Source organism: Ranitomeya imitator, chromosome 5, assembly GCF_032444005.1.
Source record: "Ranitomeya imitator isolate aRanImi1 chromosome 5, aRanImi1.pri, whole genome shotgun sequence".
NCBI lineage: Eukaryota > Metazoa > Chordata > Amphibia > Anura > Dendrobatidae > Ranitomeya > Ranitomeya imitator.
In genome coordinates, this window is record NC_091286.1 from 300,617,012 (window position 1) to 300,635,666 (window position 18,655).

Genomic DNA, 18,655 nt, shown 5'->3' on the forward strand with positions numbered 1-18,655 from the left:
GGCCTTCACCTTCCTGAGTGCTAAACACTAGGGCATTGCTGGCTACCTCCTGAAACTAAAGGACGGTCCCCATACTGCCTGCAGATCGAAACAGCACAAAAGCATTCTACGGAGCCGTCTGTACAGTGTGCGTGGCCAATTTTTTTGTACCATTCTTTAGCTTATTGCATGGTACTGAATGGTTTGAGGACCTGATTTGAGAGTTCTATACCCCCCATGTACTTATTATAATCCAAGATACAATCTGGCTTTGGGACTTATGTTGTGGTACCTCAGACAGTGACATGGGAGCTGTTGTCACAGTGTATGGTGGTCAGGATAAGGACATCTCTCTTGTCCTTGTACTTGAACACCAGTATGTTGTTGCTGCTTTGGGCTCTGCTGTCGCCCTCTCTTGGCAGTTGCCTAATTAGCGGCTTAGGGAGGCCTCTAATTTTTGCCACATGGAGATGCATGCAACTTACCTTTGACAGAGAGGGTGAGGAAGAGTGGGATACTGGTGTAAATGCGTCTTCCATCTTTTTGTTGAATGGGATATTTTTATTACACTGGGGATGTATGTGTAACTGGCGCTTTTACACGTGTATTGTGTGGGGCTTGTGTAAAAGTTACTTTTTATTATAAAAATTAGGGAAAAAAGTAAAAATGAAAAATTTAGAAGAAACAATTAGATGTAAAAAATGAAAGGAAATCAGTAGATGTAGGAAAAAAAAGTTTGTATTAAAAAAATAATCAGTGACATTCACTACACTAATGCCCTACCTATAAAGTTACTAGGCGCTAACTATTTTTTTTGCAAAAGAAATACGGACGTCATTAACACTGCAATGTACACTTCCCTAATGCACTAAAAGTTACCCGGCAATAACAATTTTTAATTGTACTTTTTTTTTTTTCTAAAAGAAAATCGGACATCATTTACACTGCGACGTCTGCTACCCTAATGTGCTACCTCCCTATTAGTGATGAGCGAGCACGCTCGTGTCATAATCAAGTATTTTCGACATGCTCGAGAAAAATGTTCCAGTCGCTGCAGCTGAATGCCTCTCGGCTATTCGACATACGTAACACATGCAGGGATTGCCTAACAAATGGGTAACTCTTTTATAGTCATTTTAGTAGCTGACTACTATTAAATTCTCAAAATTTGTGGTGCACATGCTGTCATAATTTTGTGGTATTCCCAGTGCAAGCAGGCTGTAACATTACTTCATGTATGCAATTTGTGTACTTGCAGTCATGTGCCAACTAGGCTTATCACATCTGGCTTCTTTCAATTCTCTTCTGCTGAGAGAAACCATACGTGTCTAGTCAGCACATGACTGCAGATAAGGAAAATCGCAAACATGTGGTTACGTGACACTGCCACATTCGCATTCCTCTGGAAAGCCAAGAAATGAATGCTGTCATTATTCGTCACGCTGCTGCAGTTGTTGATACCGAGCCCAAACAACCACTAGACAATCTATCAGAAGGGCAAGGAGCCTTAAACTATCTATATGGATAAACACGTCATAGAACTTTGAATAAAATGGTTAAATATAGAAAACTCAAGGCACAGTGCACACTGATACTTCTGTGAGGGAGGAAACCATCACCCCCAGTGTGCACCAATAGGGATTGTACTGGACAATCGGAAAACAAGAAATAAGAACGAAGAAAGACCGACACAAAGTCCAAAATAAGGGTATATTATAACAATATTTATTAATTAAAAAATGGTGGTGCGGTGAGAAGATACATTTAAACGGCACACCAGGGACATAAATATGGCGGAAAGACAATTACAATAAAACCACAATGGGACTTTTTTGATATATGTACATGCTAGCATATATATACGCCATACAATCATAAATGGCAGGATACCAGGAAAATACAAATAAAGTGCTTGTGCAAAAAGTGGCTGAAGCATAAAGTGCTTAGGAAAAAGTGGCTAAAGCGTAATTGAACAAATGGGAGGGGCGAAAAAAAGGGGAAAAAATATATATAAATGGACCTAATATGTGCTATGACACAAAGTGTGAGGCCCCTATGATAATAGGCAATATGTGAGCCAGATAATTGATAATGTGCCAAAACTATTTTGTAAAATGAGAAAAGAGAGCCACCTGGTATTACCTGCTTGCTGTAATGAAGGTCCCTGGGATGTGCCGAGCCCCGACGCGCGTTTCGGAGTCTGCCTTCGTGGCGGTGGAGCAGAGGAGTCGGACACTGGGGCTGGGGGGCAGGTTGCTGTACACACTGGGGGCAATGCTGGGAGCAGGACACAGTCTGGGGCAGTCTGATTGAATCTGGACACACTGGCCTGGGGCAATGATGCTGGAGGAGGACACAGTCTGGGGACTGGGGGCCTCAAATGATTGCATTTGCTGGACACACTGGGGGCCTGGGGGGGCAATGCTGGAGACACTGGGGGGGGGAATACAGGAGACACTGGGGGGCAATGCAGGAGACACTGGGGGGGAGAAAGGAAGGAGACACTGGGGGGCAATGCAGGAGACACTGGGGGGGCAATGCAGGAGACACTGGGGGGGCAATGCAGGAGACACTGGGGGGGCAATGCAGGAGACACTGGGGGTGGGGTGCACCGTGCAATGCAGGAGACACTGGGGGGCAATGCAGGAGACACTGGGGGGGCAATGCAGGAGACACTGGGGGGGAATGCAGGAGACACTGGGGGTGGGGGGCAATGCAGGAGACACTGGGGGGCAATGCAGGAGACACTGGGGGGGGGCAATGCAGGACCCACTGGGGGGGCAATGCAGGAGACACTGGGGGTGGGGGGCAATGCAGGAGACACTGGGGGGCAATGCAGGAGACACTGGGGGGGCAATGCAGGAGACACTGGGGGGGGCAATGCAGGAGACACTGGGGGGGCAATGCAGGAGACACTGGGGGGGCAATGCAGGAGACACTGGGGGGGCAATGCAGGAGACACTGGGGGGGCAATGCAGGAGACACTGGGGGGGCAATGCTGGAAGACACAGTCTGGGGACTGGGGCAGATGATTGCATTTGCTGGACACACTGGGGCAATGCAGGAGACACGGGGGGCAATGCAGGAGACACTGGGGGGGGCAATGCTGGAGGGCACAGGGGACTGGGGCATATGATTGCATTTGCTGGACACACTGGGGCAATGCAGGAGACACTGGGGGGGCAATGCAGGAGACACTGGGGGGCAATGCAGGAGACACTGGGGGGGCAATGCAGGAGACACTGGGGGGGGCAATGCAGGAGACACTGGGGGGGCAATGCAGGAGACACTGGGGGGGCAATGCAGGAGACACTGGGGGGGCAATGCAGGAGGACACAGTCTGGGGCAGATGATTGCTGGACACACTGGGGCAGATTGCTGGACAAACTGGGCAATGCTGGACATACTGGGGCAGATTGCTGGATACACTGTGTGGAGGTAATATGCTGGACACACTGGGGGTAATATGCTGGCCACACTGGGGCAGATTGTTGAACACACTGTCATGGGACAGGATGGAGACAGATGGGGCAGGATGGGGAAATCATATGGGGTAGAATGGATACTCAAGAGGGCAGGATGCGCAAACATATTGCAGAGCCAGGAATGAGATACACGGGGCCAGGATGGGGAATATTATTTCCGTAGGGGCTAATTAAGGGATATTATTACTGCAGTGATGTATTTATTTTATTTTTTTGAGTATACTGTTTTAAATGGGGGGGGGGGGCGGTCCTGTTACTGTGCAGAGTGACACTATATTGCCTTTTTCTTCATGTGGTGTAATGTTGAAATTGGGAAAAATTAAGTAATATGTTCTGCAAGCGGAGCTCGAGATAACTGTGTTATTTCCTGCAGAAACAACAAACAAGCCCTGGCTGGAATAAATGATGGCGGTCTGTGCTTCATGACAGATGAAGGACTTCACCTAGAGACATTGCTGGTGAGTCAGTGTTATCTATACACTGACACTATACACTGTAAACCAGGGGTGTCAAACTGCATTCCTCGAGGGCCTCAGCTCAGACCGTGTGTGTTTTCAAGATTTCCTTTGCATTACACAAGGTGCTGGAATCATTCTGTGCAGGTGATTAAATTGTCACCTGTGCAATACAAGGAAATCCTGAAAACATGACCTGTTTGCGGCCCTCGAGGAATGCAGTTTGACACCCCTGCTGTAAACCATATACAGAGCTCCTGTGTATAATGTCGCCAGTGATCGCTGTATAACCTCTACACAGACACTGCATACCAATTACAGATCTCCTGTGAATACTGGCAGTTATGGTGACAGTATTTTGTTTTTTATTTTTTTATTACTGTCAGTATTGTAGTATTCAGTCACTATGTGGTGGTAATATGTGGTCTGGAAATGGTGTTGCGGTATTTGTCCCTTGTATGTGCTATTTGGTCACCAAGTGGTGGTAATATGTGCTCTTGACATGGTGTAGCGGTATTTGTTCCTTGTATGTGATATTATTCGGTCACTGGTGGTAATATGTGGTCTGGCATTTGTTCATTGTATGTGATATAATTTGATCACTGTGGTTAAAATTGGACTGTTCAAAGCTATGGTTTAAAGTGTTTTTATTTTTGTTTTGTTTTTCTTCCTAACTGAAGGGAAAATTGACTACATCAATGGATGTTTGACAGGTTATAGTTTCACACAGCAACTATTTTTCTTGAATAATCAGGTTCAGGTATAACATGATGACCACCCACCCCCCAGTCACATGACCACCCCCCGTCACATGACCACCCCCCGTCACATGACCGGGGGGGCCCACAATCTCTGAACAGCCCGGGGCCCTGGCTACCCTTAATCCACCCCTGTCATAAGTATTCAGACCCTTTGCTCAAACAATCATATTTAAGTCACATGCTGTCCATTTCCTTGTGACAGCTCACAGTGCATGTCAGACCAAATGAGAATCATGAGGTCAAAAGAACTGACCAAGGAGCTCAGAGACAGAATTGTGGCAAGGCACAGATCTGGCCTAGGTTACAACAGAATTTCTGCAGTACTCAAGGCTTCTAAGAGCACATTGGCCTCCATAATCCTTAAATGGAAGAAGTTTGGGACCATTAGAAGTCTTCCTAAACCTGGCCATCCAGCCAAACTGAGAAATTGTGGGAGAAGAGCCTTGGTGAGAGAGGTAAAGAAGAGCCCCAAGATCACGGTGGCTGAGCCCCGGAGATGCAGTAGGGAGATGGGAGAAAGTTCCACAAAGTCCACTATCACTGCAGCCCTCCATCAGTCGGGCCTTTATGGCAGATTGGTCCGACGGAAGCCTCTCCTCAGTGCAAGACATATGAAAGCCCGCATAGAGTTTGCTAAAAAAAACACATGAAGGACTCCCAGTCTATGAGAAATAAGATTCTCTGGTCTGATGAGATGAAGATAGACCTTTTTGGTGATAATTCTAAGCGGTATGTGTGGAGAAAACCAGGCACTGCTCATCACCTGCCCAATACAATCCCAAAAGTGAAACATGGTGGTGGATGTTAGGTCTCGAGTTCCCGCTTCTGCACAGGGGGAATCTCGAGCCATCACCGCTGCGGTCTCCCATTCCTATCCAGCCGCAGTGGAGTCTGCTCAGCAGGGACGTCGGTCCCAGCGTCTTGCTCAGTCTCACTCTGTACAGAGAGTTACTGCTGCTTCTTCAGCTTCTGCCATTAAAGCCAGTGCTGGTCATCAGCGAGCGGACTTCTCTGGGACTAAGTCCTTGTCTGCACACACTGAGCATGCCCAGGGCAAGATCTCCCGTTGGAGATCGAGGGTCATGTGCTCAGGCTCTGCAGCACATTCCATTGGTCCTCTTGGCAGGTCTTGGAAGGGCAAAGTTTCTGTGGCCACTTCCTGTGCTGCAACTATATAAACTGCGCATGACCGCACGGCCATGCGCTAGTGTACATTTGCATACGTGTGTTTGTTGTGAGTGCAAGTCGTCCTTGGATACCCCTTCCCTATTGAATGTCTGTTCGCGGAAGGTGTATGGTTGCTATCTAGCGCCCGACTTATCCTACAGCACGAATCACACATTACAGCGTCCAGTTGCTGTGACGGCCAGTACGGCGCCGTGCACTTCCTCTGTGCTTTCCTTACCCAAGCCTGGGTGGTTAGTGGCGTTCGTCAGTGCGGCACCGCATGCACTCTTGTGCCTTAATATTGTTATTTAGCTTCCTTACACACCCAGTTGCGGTGTTGTGCCAGCAAGGGTCTAATCGGACTTCAATCCTAGTTGGGGTTGAGTTCGCTGACTACTTGCTCGCGCTCTATGTGCGGTACCGCGATCCTGTGACGCAACAGGATCGCTTCCTTCACGCTGGGTGAAGTTTAACCCACGTGTGTATACTTATGAGTACCGCCATATAGTCCGTCATTACTTGGCAGCAGGTTCCATCTCTGCACGGTGGACCCCGGGCTGCGAACGCACCATACTCTGTCTTATTATTTGGTGCGTTCCGCTAGCCCTAACAGTGGAGCATCATGCTATGGGGCTGTTTTTCAGCTGCAGGGACAGGACTAATGGTTGCCATTGAAGGAAACATGAATGCAGCCAAGTACAGAGAGATCCTGGATGAAAACCTCTTCCAGAGTGCTCTGGACTTCAGACTTGGTTGAAGATTCACATTCCAACAAAATAAAAACCCTAAGCACACAGCTAAAATAACCAAGGAGTGGCTTCAGAACAACTCTGTGACCATTCTTGACTGGCCCAGCCAGAGCCCTGACCTGAACCCAATTTAGCATCTGGATAGACCTGAAAATGGCTGTCCACCAACATTCACCATCCAACCTGACGGAACTGGAGAGGATCACCAAATCAGGTGTGAAAAACTTGTTGCATCATTCCCAAGAAGACTCATGGCTATACTAGCTCAAAAGGGTGCGTCTACTCAGTACTGAGCAAAGGGTCTGAATACTTATGACCATGTGATATTTCAGTTTTTCTTTTTTAATAAATTTGCAAAAATTTCTACATTTTGTTTTTTTTTCTGTCAAGATAGGGTGCAGAGCGTACAGCGCACATTAACCCCTTCCCGACCTTTGACGCATACGCTGCGTCATGAAAGTCGGTGCCATTCCGACCCATGACGCAGCATATGCGTCATGGAAAGATCGCGTCCCTGCAGGCCGGGTGAAAGGGTTAACTCCCATTTCACCCGATCTGCAGGGACAGGGGGAGTGGTAGTTTAGCCCAGGGGGGGTGGCTTCACCCCCTCGTGGCTACGATCGCTCTGATTGGCTGTTGAAAGTGAAACTGCCAATCAGAGCGATTTGTAATATTTCACCTAAAAAACTGGTGAAATATTACAATCCAGCCATGGCCGATGCTGCAATATCATCGGCCATGGCTGGAAACACTTATGTGCACCCACCCCACCCCTCCGATCGCCCCCCCACCCCCCCGATCTGTGGTCCGCTCCCCTCCGTCCTGTGCTCCGCTCCCCCGTCCTCCTGTCCGCTTCCCCGTGCACCAATCACACCCCCTGTGCTGCAATCAAACCCCCCCGCACTCCGATCCCCCCCCCGCACACAGCGACCCCCCCCCCCCGTGCTCCGATCCACCCCCCCCCGCACAGCGATCCCTCACCCCGTGCTCCAATCCTTCCCCGTGCTCCAATCCTCCCTCCCGTGTTCCGATCCACCCCCCCCCATGATCCGATCCACCCCCCCGTGCTCCGACGCCCCCCCCGTGCCCTGATCTCCCCCCCCTTATACTTACCTGGCCGCCCGAGGTCCGTCCGTCTTCTTTCCTGGGCGCCGCCATCTTCCAAAATGGCGGGCGCATGTGCAGTGCGCCCGCCGAATCTGCCGGCCGGCAGATTCGTTCCAGAGTGAATTTTGATCACTGAGATATAATCTATCTCAGTGATCAAAATAAAAAAAATAGTAAATGACCCCCCCCTTTGTCACCCCCATAGATAGGGACAATAAAAAAAATAAAGAATTTTTTTTTTTTTCACTAAGGTTGGGGTAAGAACTAGGGTTAGGGTTAGGGGTAGGGTTAGGGGTAGGGTTAGGGTTAGGGTTAGGGTTAGGGGTAGGGTTAGGGCTAGGGTTAGGGGTAGGGTTAGGGCTAGGGTTAGGGGTAGGGGTAGGGTTAGGGCTAGGGTTAGGGTTAGGGGTAGGGTTAGGGCTAGGGTTAGGGTTTCGGTATGTGCACACGTATTCTGGTCCTATGCGGATTTTTCCGCAGCGGATTTGATAAATCCGCAGTGCTAAACCGCTGCCGATTTATGGCGGATTTACCGCGGTTTTTCTGCGCATTTCACTGCGGTTTTACAACTGCGATTTTCTATTGGAGCAGTTCTAAAACCGCTGCGGAATCCGCAGAAAGAAGTGACATGCTGCGGAATGTAAACCGCTGCGTTTCCGTGCAGTTTTTCCGCAGCATGTGTACAGCGATTTTTGGTTCCCATAGGTTCACATTGAACTGTACACTCATGGGAAACTGCTGCGGATCCGCAGCGTTTTCCGCAGCGTGTGCACATACCTTTAGAATTAGGCTATGTGCACACGGTGCGGATTGGCCGCTGCGGATTCGCAGCAGTGTTCCATCAGGTTTACAGTACCATGTAAACATATGGAAAACCAAATCCGCTGTGCCCATGGTGCAGAAAATACCGCGCGGGAACGCTGCGTTGTATTTTCCGCAGCATGCCAATTCTTTGTGCGGATTCCACAGCGTTTTACACCTGTTCCTCAATAGGAATCCACAGGTGAAATCCGCACAAAAAACACTGGAAATCCACGGTAAATCCACAGGTAAAACGCAGTGCCTTTTACCCGCGGATTTTTCAAAAATGATGCTGAAAAATCTCATACGAATCCGCAACGTTGGCACATAGCCTTAGAGTTGGGTTGGAATTAGGGTTGTGGTTAGGGTTAGGGGTGTGTTGGGGTTAGGGTTGTGGTTAGGGGTGTGTTGGGGTTAGGGTTGTGATTAGGGTTACGGCTACAGTTGGGATAAGGGTTAGGGGTGTGTTGGAGGTAGAATTGAGGGGTTTCCACTGTTTAGGCACTTCAGGGGGTCTCCAAACGCAACATGGCGCCACCATTGATTCCAGCCAATCTTGTATTCAAAAATTCAAATGGTGCTCCCTCACTTCCGAACCCCGACGTGTGCCCAAACAGTGGTTTACCCCCACATATGGGGTACCAGCATACTCAGGACAAACTGCGCAACAATTACTGGGGTCCAATTTCTCCTGTTACCCTTGAGAAAATAAAAAATTGCTTGCTAAAACATCATTTTTGAGGAAAGAAAAATGATTTTTTATTTTCACGGCTCTGCGTTGTAAACGTCTGTGAAGCACTTGGGGGTTCAAAGTGCTCACCACATATCTAGATAAGTTCCTTGGGGGGTCTAGTTTCCAAAATGGGGTCACTTGTGGGGGGTTTCTACTGTTTAGGCACACCAGGGGCTCTGCAAACGCAACGTGACGCCCGCAGACCATTCCATCAAAGTCTGCATTTCAAAAGTCACTACTTCCCTTCTGAGCCCCCACGTGTGCCCAAACAGTGGTTTACCCCCACACATGGAGCATCAGCGTACTCAGGAGAAACTGGACAACAACTTTTGTGGTCCAATTTCTCCTGTAACCCTTGGGAAAATAAAAAATTCTGGGCTAAAAAATTATTTTTGAGGAAAGAAAACGTATTTATTATTTTCACGGCTCTGCGTTATAAACTTCTGTAAAGCACTTGGGGGTTGAAAGTGCTCACCACACATCTAGATAAGTTCCTTTGGGGGTCTAGTTTCCAAAATGGGGTCACTTGTGGGGGGTTTCTACTGTTTAGGCACACCAGGGGCTCTGCAAACGCAATGTGACGCCCGCAGACCATTCCATCAAAGTCTGCATTTCAAAAGTCACTACTTCCCTTCTGAGCCCCCACGTGTGCCCAAACAGTGGTTTACCCCCACACATGGGGTATCAGCGTACTCAGGAGAAACTGGACAACAACTTTTGTGGTCCAATTTCTCCTGTAACCCTTGGGAAAATAAAAAATTCTGGGCTAAAAAATTATTTTTGAGGAAAGAAAACGTATTTATTATTTTCACTGCTCTGTGTTATGAACTTCTGTGAAGCACTTGGGGGTTCAAAGTGCTCACCTCACATCTAGATAAGTTCCTTTCGGGGTCTAGTTTCCAAAATGGGGTCACTTGTGGGGGGTTTCTACTGTTTAGCCACATCAGGGGCTCTGCAAACGCAACGTGACGCCCGCAGAGCATTCCATCAAAGTCTGCATTTCAAAACGTCACTACTTCACTTCCGAGCCCCAGCATGTGCCTAAACAGTGGTTTACCCCCACATATGGGGTATCAGCGTACTCAGGAGAAACTGGACAACAACTTTTGGGGTCAAATTTCTCCTGTTACCCTTGGGAAAATAAAAAATTGCGGGCTAAAATTCATTTTTGAGAAAATAATTTTTTTTTTTTATTTTCATGGCTCTGCGTTATAAACTTCTGTGAAGCACTTGAGGGTTCAAAGTGCTCACTACACATCTAGATTAGTTCCTTTGGGGGTCTAGTTTCCAAAATGGGGTAATTTGTGGGGGATCTCCAATGTTTAGGCACACAGGGGCTCTCCAAACGCGACATGGTGTCCGCTAATGATTGGAGATAATTTTCCATTTAAAAAGCCAAATGGCGTGCCTTCCCTTCTGAGCCCTGCCGTGCGCCCAAACAGTGGTTTACCCCCACATATGGGGTATCTGCATACTCAGGACAAACTGGACAACAACATTTGTGGTCCAATTTCTCCTATTACCATTGGCAAAATAGGAAATTCCAGGCTAAAAAATCATTTTTGAGAAAAGAAAAATTATTTTTTATTTTCATGGCTCTGCATTATAAACTTCTGTGAAGCACCTGGGGGTTTAAAGTGCTCAGTATGCATCTAGATAAGTTCCTTGGGGGGTCTAGTTTCCAAAATGGGGTCACTTGTGGGGGAGCTCCATTGCATAGGCACACAGGGGCTCTCCAAATGCGACATGGTGTCCGCTAACAATTGGAGCTAATTTTCCATTCAAAAAGTTAAAAGGCGCGCCTTCCCTTCTGAGCCCTGCCGTGTGCCCAAACAGTGGTTTACCCCCACATATGAGGTATCGGCGTACTCGGGAGAAATTGCTCAACAAATTTTAGGATCCATTTTATCCTATTGCCCATGTGAAAATGAAAAAATTGAGGCGAAAATAAATTTTTTGTGAAAAAAAAGTACTTTTTCATTTTTACGGATCAATTTGTGAAGCACCTGAGGGTTTAAAGTGCTCACTAGGCATCTAGATAAGTTCCTTGGGGGGTCCAGTTTCCAAAATGGGGTCACTTGTGGGGGAGCTCCAATGTTTAAGCACACAGGGTCTCTCCAAACGCGACATGGTGTCCGCTATCGATGGAGATAATTTTTCATTCAAAAAGTCAAATGGCGCTCCTTCCCTTCCGAGCCTTACCATGTGCCCAAACAGTGGTTTACCCCCACATGTGAAGTATCGGTGTACTCAGGAGAAATTGCCAAACAAATTTTAGGATCCATTTTATCCTGTTGTCCATGTGAAAATGAAAAAATTGAGGCTAAAAGAATTTTTTTGTGAAAAAAAAGTACTTTTTCATTTTTACGGATCAATTTGTGAAGCACCTGGGGGTTTAAAGGGCTCACTATGCATCTAGATAAGTTCCTTGGGGCGTCTAGTTTCCAAAATGGGGTCACTTGTGGGGGAGCTCCAATTTTTAGGCACACGGGGGCTCTCCAAATGTGACATGGTGTCCGCTAAAGAGTGCAGCCAATTTTTGATTCAAAAAGTCAAATGGCGCTCCTTCCCTTCCAAGCCCTGCCGTGCGCCCGAACAGTGGTTTACCCCCACATATGAGGTATCGGCGTACTCAGGACAAATTGGACAACAACGTACGTGGTTCAGTTTCTCCTTTTACCATTGGGAAAATAAAAAAATTGTTGCTGAAAAATCATTTTTGTGACTAAAAAGTTAAATGTTAATTTTTTCCTTCCATGTTGCTTCTGCTGCTGTGAAGCACCTGAAGGGTTAATAAACTTCTTGAATGTGGTTTTGTGCACCTTGAGGGGTGCAGTTTTTAGAATGGTGTCACTTTTGGGTATTTTCAGCCATATAGACCCCTCAAACTGACTTCAAATGTGAGGTGGTCCCTAAAAAAAATGGTTTTGTAAATTTCGTTGTAAAAATGAGAAATCGCTGGTCAAATTTTAACCCTTATAACTTCCTAGCAAAAAAAAATTTTGTTTCCAAAATTGTGCTGATGTAAAGTAGACGTGTGGGAAATGTTATTTATTAACTATTTTGTGTCACATAACTCTCTGGTTTAACAGAATAAAAATTCAAAATGTGAAAATTGCGAAATTTTCAAAATTTTCGCCAAATTTCCGTTTTTATCACAAATAAACACAGAATTTATTGACCTAAATTTACCACTAACATGAAGCCCAATATGTCACGAAAAAACAATCTCAGAACCGCTAGGATCCATTGAAGCGTTCCTGAGTTATTACCTCATGAAGGGACACTGGTCAGAATTGCAAAAAACGGCAAGGTCTTTAAGGTCAAAATAGGCTGGGTCATGAAGGGGTTAATGTGAAAAAAAATGAACTTTTTTGAATTTGCCAAATGGCTGCAATGAAACAGAGTGACAAATTTAAAGGGGTCTGAATGCTTTCCGTACCCACTGTTGGTCAGATTTTGTGCAGGGCATATAGTGATTATTTATTCAGGGGCTCAGCGTAGGGCAGATATTTTTATTCAGTAGCATTACAATGACACTGCTATCTTAAAGCACATCATGTGGAGAGAATTTTCTGCCGCAAATCCTGAATGTGTACAGATCATCTTGGTTCCTGTCCTTCATCCACCCCACTAGTCATTATATGTCCCTAATGGTGTCTTCTCCCATCTCATAATTCATAATTCAGCAATCAGAGCCTTATAATGAATTGGCAGTGGAGGAGGATGTTTTAGTACCTGACAACGTCTTCTCCAAGCCCACAATTAATTATGACACGATCAGCTATCACCCAATGCATTCTACATCAATATCGAAAGTCCTCCTCCACTTGTTTATTATAAGTCCCAGAGGTCCCCTTTTCAACCCTCTACCAACACCCTCTCATCGTCCTTTCCCCAGTGTATTCACTTGCTCCCCCCAGTGTATTGTAAAAAAAAAACAAAACACACTTCTTTCCGTACGTTCCCCCGCAGCATTGCGTCCTTCTATTTGCCCGGCTATAAGTCCGCTACTGATTTAGAGCACAGCTTTCATTTTACCTCAGCAGTACATAGGAACTGAAAGCCGCAGTGTGATTGGTTGCTATGTAAAAACAGGATTTCTTCTAGACAGAGTTCAGAAGAGAGTGTGGTGGTGTGCTTACCATTATTCATTTCAGTGTTTAATAGTCGTGGTGTATTACGCTTCTACTTATAACATCGAGCTCAGAATGGCTACAAGGGGGTGTTGTAATTCACCTGACAACTTTTGCCACGTTTGCAGTTGTTTTCTAGTGAAGAAACAATGAAGGAACATTACGAACTTTGTTAGAAAAGTGTATTATGCATACTTTGGTGTAAAACTAGGTGATCAGGACAAGTCGTGGGCTCCACATGTAGTGTATTATGTTCTGTTTGTGTAGAAGAACTGCGACAATGGTCTAAAGGGAAGAAAGAGAGCTTTTCATTTTGGCGTACCCATGATCTGGAGGGAACCGCAAATTCCTAGTGATGACTACTACTTTTGTATGTGCAGCATGGAGGGATTCAACCTTTAAAATCAAAAAGGAAATTATACACCCGGTCCTCACATCAGCGATTTGCCCTGTGCCTCATGTTACCGGAATTATCTGTCCCTCCTCACCTTAGAAAGTTGAAGCTATACCTGATTCCGAACATGAAGAGCAGGATTCTGACAAAGACTTTCATGCTAGTCCCAACAAACCTCAGCTTTTTTCACTGCTGAAATTTAAATGATTTAGTCAAGGACTTGGATCTTCCTAAACATTCTGAAGAACTTTAAGGCTCTAGACTAAAGGAAAAGAACCTGCTCGCTCCTGGTGCCTGTTTTTCATTGAATGACATGGAATTCCTTCCATATTTGTCGCATGATGGAACTCTAGTTTATTACAGTGATGTTCCTGGGATGATGGAAAAATGTAACATTGAGTACAATGTGAGCCAGTGGAGACTATTTATAGTGATTCATCAAAAAATCAAAAGTCTGAAAACTGTGCTACTGTATAATAGCAGAAAGTATGCTTCATTAACTGTAGGGCATTCTGTGCATTTGAAGGAAAGCTATGAGAATTTAGACTTTATTCTCAAGAAACTTAACTACATGGATCAAGGAAGGTAAATACGTGGTGATCTGAAAGTTCTGTCTTACCCATGCTTTTTGTGTGAAACTTACCCATGCTTTTTGTGTGAATGGGACAGCCAGCATAGGACTAATCACTGGAGCCTAAAAAGATGGCCAACGAGAACCTCTTTGCAACCTGAACTCAAGAATATCGTTGCAGAAAGTTTAGTTGATCCAACTAAACTTCTCCTGACACCACTCCAGATTTAGCTTGGACTGATGTCGCAGATTGTGTACCAAGTTTCAGGAACTGTCCGAAGCAAAATCAAAGGAAGGCATTTTTGTGAGTCCAGATATTCGGAACCTCATGAAGTACAACATGTTCAAAACAAAAATGAAAGCTGTTGAGAAAAGGGCTTGGGATTCTTTTAAAGAAGTCGTGAATACATTTGTAGGTAACAATAAATATCCGAAATTTAAGTCCATCATGGAGAACACGCTGAAAGGGTTCAAAGCCCTAGGTTGTCTGATGAATTTGCATTTACGTTTCCATTTGGACTTCTTTCCTAAAAACCTTGGTGCTGTTATGGAAGAGCAAGGCGAAAGATTCTATCAGGATATTAAGGAGATTTTTGGCTAAAATAATGATTTTTCTTGTTCATCTCTCTTGTACGTAATTTCAAACGCATCTGGTGCAAAATCCATATGTGATGGTTAAAAATAGAAGTGTGGTTTGTTTTGTTTGTTTTTTTAAATATGTACATAAGAATCAGTCATGAACCCAAATTTTGCATACCTGTGTTTTTAATAGTGTGGTTCGAATATTTTATATTATCTATATCACAATTGTAAACAAACTCAAACTAACTAAACTAATAACAAACAACAGTGTATATTTCATGCCTTTTATTGTATACATTGAGTAAACATTCACAGGGCATGGAGAGCAAGTTAGAGCTATTAGACATGCTGTCCATGCCCGTTAAATGACTGCCAATCAGCTGTTGTCTAATTGGCCTTTGGCCAATAAATGTTTTATGCGCTCAGCTTGATCACTAATATGATTGTTTTGTGTACATAGAACCTCATTTGATTAGCAGCACAACACCTGTTTACACAGTACAATATGCTGCTAACAACGATTATTTTTAAGCTTCTTTAAAAATTATCGCTCCCAGCAAACAATCGTTTTGCTCATTCATCTGGAGATAGCTGATTTAAACAGCCCAATAATGAAGAACAAAGTTTTCTTGAAGCGCTTGTTCCCTTATCATCCCCTTTAAATGGATCTTCAGGGAACCTCTGTGTAAGTGACGTCACCAACAGCTAATTGGCAAAGACTTATTTCCAGTCAAGGAGATAATTGGAATTTTGTGGGTCCCATATACTTTTTCTAGTAAATTATAGCATGCAAAGCCTATTTATTGACATATCTGTTATTTTCTAGAAAGATTAGCTGGTATGAAACATGCTTGGAGGTAAATGACCTAACAAGTTCCAGAAGAATGGGATGCAGACTCATGATGCTTGAAAAGTATACAAAAGCAATGTTAAAAACCTGGGTGTATATCAATTTATGGTTAGACAAATTGTCTACAAATAGAGAAAATATGGAACTGTTGCTGCTCTCACTATTAGTAAGTGTCCTAGTAAGATCACTCCAAGGTCAAAAGAAGTAATCCTAAAAGAGGTAAGGAAGGTCCAAAGGGTAACAGTGAAAAATTTTTACAGCAGAAACCTTGTGTATTTACTACTAGAAAAATACTCAACAAGAATAATGTTCATGAAAGGAAGCCACTACCGTCCAACAAACATTGTGACCCAAAGGGCTGTGGAGTCGGAGCCCCGGAGTTGGAGCCCATTTTGGTGGAGTCGGTGTCATGGAAACTGAGGAGTCGGACGTTTGGCTTACTGACTCCACAGCCCTGGTAATCTATCTCGTTTGCCTGAGACATCTATACTTTCAATGATGCTTTTTAGAAATTAATTAATGAAGAAATGGAACAAAAATAGAACCTTTTTCGCACAAACGTTATAAGAACATTGCACACCAACACCAAAACTCCATCCCAACTGTGAGGCATGGTGGAGGGAGCTTCATGGTTTTGAATTGATTTTCCACTTCAGGGCCTGGATGCCATGTGATCATTGAGGGAAAAAATGAATTCAATAGTGTATTAAAACATTTTATAGTAGAACGTAATGACAGTAGTCTATGACCTCAAGCTGAAGGGACATTGATTGGTAGACAATTTTAAGCTAAAGAATGAGTCTGGACCAATGTGTTGAGATTTTGTGACACAGTGTAAAGGGTTCTGTGCATGTAAGGCACCCCAGAAATATTGAAGACTGAAGGCAGAATCCTAAGGAATTATTGAAAATGCCTCTTCAAATCATTGTAGATCTTCAGGTTAATAACGTAATGGGTTCACATACACTTTTTTTTGTTTTTTTTTAAACTCTGCACTGGATGTTTACTCAGTGTGTCTAATAAAATACACAAATTGTACAACTGTCAATTTATTAGTTTGCTTACCGTATATTGTGTTTGTCTATGATTGTCACTCTGCTAACAATCAGACCTCATTTTGTTAGTAATTAATGCAGAAAGATAGGCACTTCCAAAGGGTTTTTGCAGTGACTTGTATGGATAGTATAGGAAATAACATAAAGCAAAGTAAAATTACCCCCCAACCTGAAATACATGCATTATATAACAAAAAAGGACAAATACATTTGTATAAATAATATCAGCAAAGATAAGCGTGGAATCACACTAGAAATCATACGTAGTAGGTAAACCTGCTCATGGGAAGCCAAATAAATGAGAATTGAAGTGGAAGTGTGTCAGCAGTAAATAGGAGGTAAGCATGCCTTTGCATAACATGAGCGTCCTCTGCAAATTCAACTTAATTTATTGGATAATATATTCTCGTGGTGCTCTTTCTGATTGTCGTAGAATATAAGGAGTATATCTGCATACATATAATTGTGTTTAATTTCTTTTCAGACAGGCAATGCTCTCTACACTTGGACACCACAGGCTAGCACAAATCTGAATACTACTGAGGATAAGGATGCTGCTGTGGCTGTGAAAGACGGCTCTAATGCTAAATCTGCTCATTCCCTAATGACGAGAACCTTACTTGAAATACATACCGGTAATCTAATATGGATGAACGCAAACCTCATTCTGAGCTGTCGTGACCATCGAGTTATTTTTGGAGTGGATGTGAAATTGTTACATTTCAGGAAACAAAAGATATGGGAAAACAACATGATTGGTTACTTGAAAGAAAGAAACACTGCAATTCAGGTGTAGAAGCCAACATGACAACAGAAAGCATGGACGGAAATGTGAGTTTTTGGGAGAGTCTTGTGACTGGACATCCTGTGTGCATCAGCTGGAAGCAAGAGGCTGAGGGATCTATATACCACCTGGCCAGTATTTTCTTTGTATTGGGTTGCATGGGAGGAAGTGGTTTTTCGGGACTTTTATATGTCTACATTTTCTTTGCCTTGAGTTTTCTCTGTACTTCTATTTGGGCCTGGCTGAATGTCTGTGCCGCTGATGTCTTCTCCTGGAACTTCATCCTCCTGGTAATCTGTATTGTGCAAATTATTCATTTGACCTATCAGCTGAGGAGTGTCACCTTTGAGAAAGAATTTCAAGATGTCTATACTTCAGTCTTTCAACCACTGGGGATCTCACTAACTGTTTTCCGAAAGATCATCTCTTACTGTAACGCCGAGGTGATAACGTTGGAAAGGGAACATTGCTATGCAATTCAAGGGAAAACGCCAATTGATAAACTTTCTTTACTTGTGTCTGGAAGGTTAGTGGATTTTCTATAACTTACATGTGGAATAAAAATTATTGCCTGGTAAATATGCTTCAAAATTATATCCTACTTTGGTTTGCTAAGGCCCCTTTCACACATCAGTTTTTTGCCGTCAGTCACAATCCATCGAATTTTGAAAAAGATCCGTCGCAGATTGTGAAAAACTGATGCAACAGATCCGTTTTTTCGCTGGATCCGGCTAGCTGATCCGACTAATTGGATCCTAAAAAAAAAATGGAGCATGCTCAGTTAAAAAACAACGGAATCCGTTGCCGGATTCCGTCATTTGACGGATCCGGCGCCATAGGCTTCCATTTGAGCAAACGATGGACGGTGTCTGTTTTATCGAATGACGCAGTTACTATGTCCGTTGCCGCCGGACAAAGAATTTTCGACGGATCCGGCGAATGGCGGATGAAACATGAGGCCATCCGTCGCTAATACAAGTCTATGAGAAAAAAAAAAACAGATCCGGTGGCATAAGTCACTGGATCCGTATTTTTTTTTTTTTTTC

The 18,655-nt window shown here is 44.3% G+C and overlaps 1 protein-coding gene across 2 annotated transcripts in view; it reads left to right on the plus strand.

Annotated features, from left to right (window-relative positions):
- Window positions 1–18,655, plus strand: part of POPDC3 (popeye domain cAMP effector 3) — an 81,635-nt gene that overhangs the window by 11,783 nt on the left and 51,197 nt on the right. Inside the window, exons 1-2 of one of the 2 annotated variants that reach the window (XM_069726302.1) lie at window positions 3,841–3,922; window positions 17,310–18,135. In XM_069726302.1, coding sequence (XP_069582403.1) covers window positions 17,564–18,135 — 572 coding nt within the window. In that variant the 5' untranslated portion in view covers window positions 3,841–3,922; window positions 17,310–17,563. Of the gene's footprint in view, window positions 1–3,840; window positions 3,923–17,309; window positions 18,136–18,655 lie in introns of those variants that run through there. The other variant, XM_069726301.1, reaches the window with a different exon arrangement.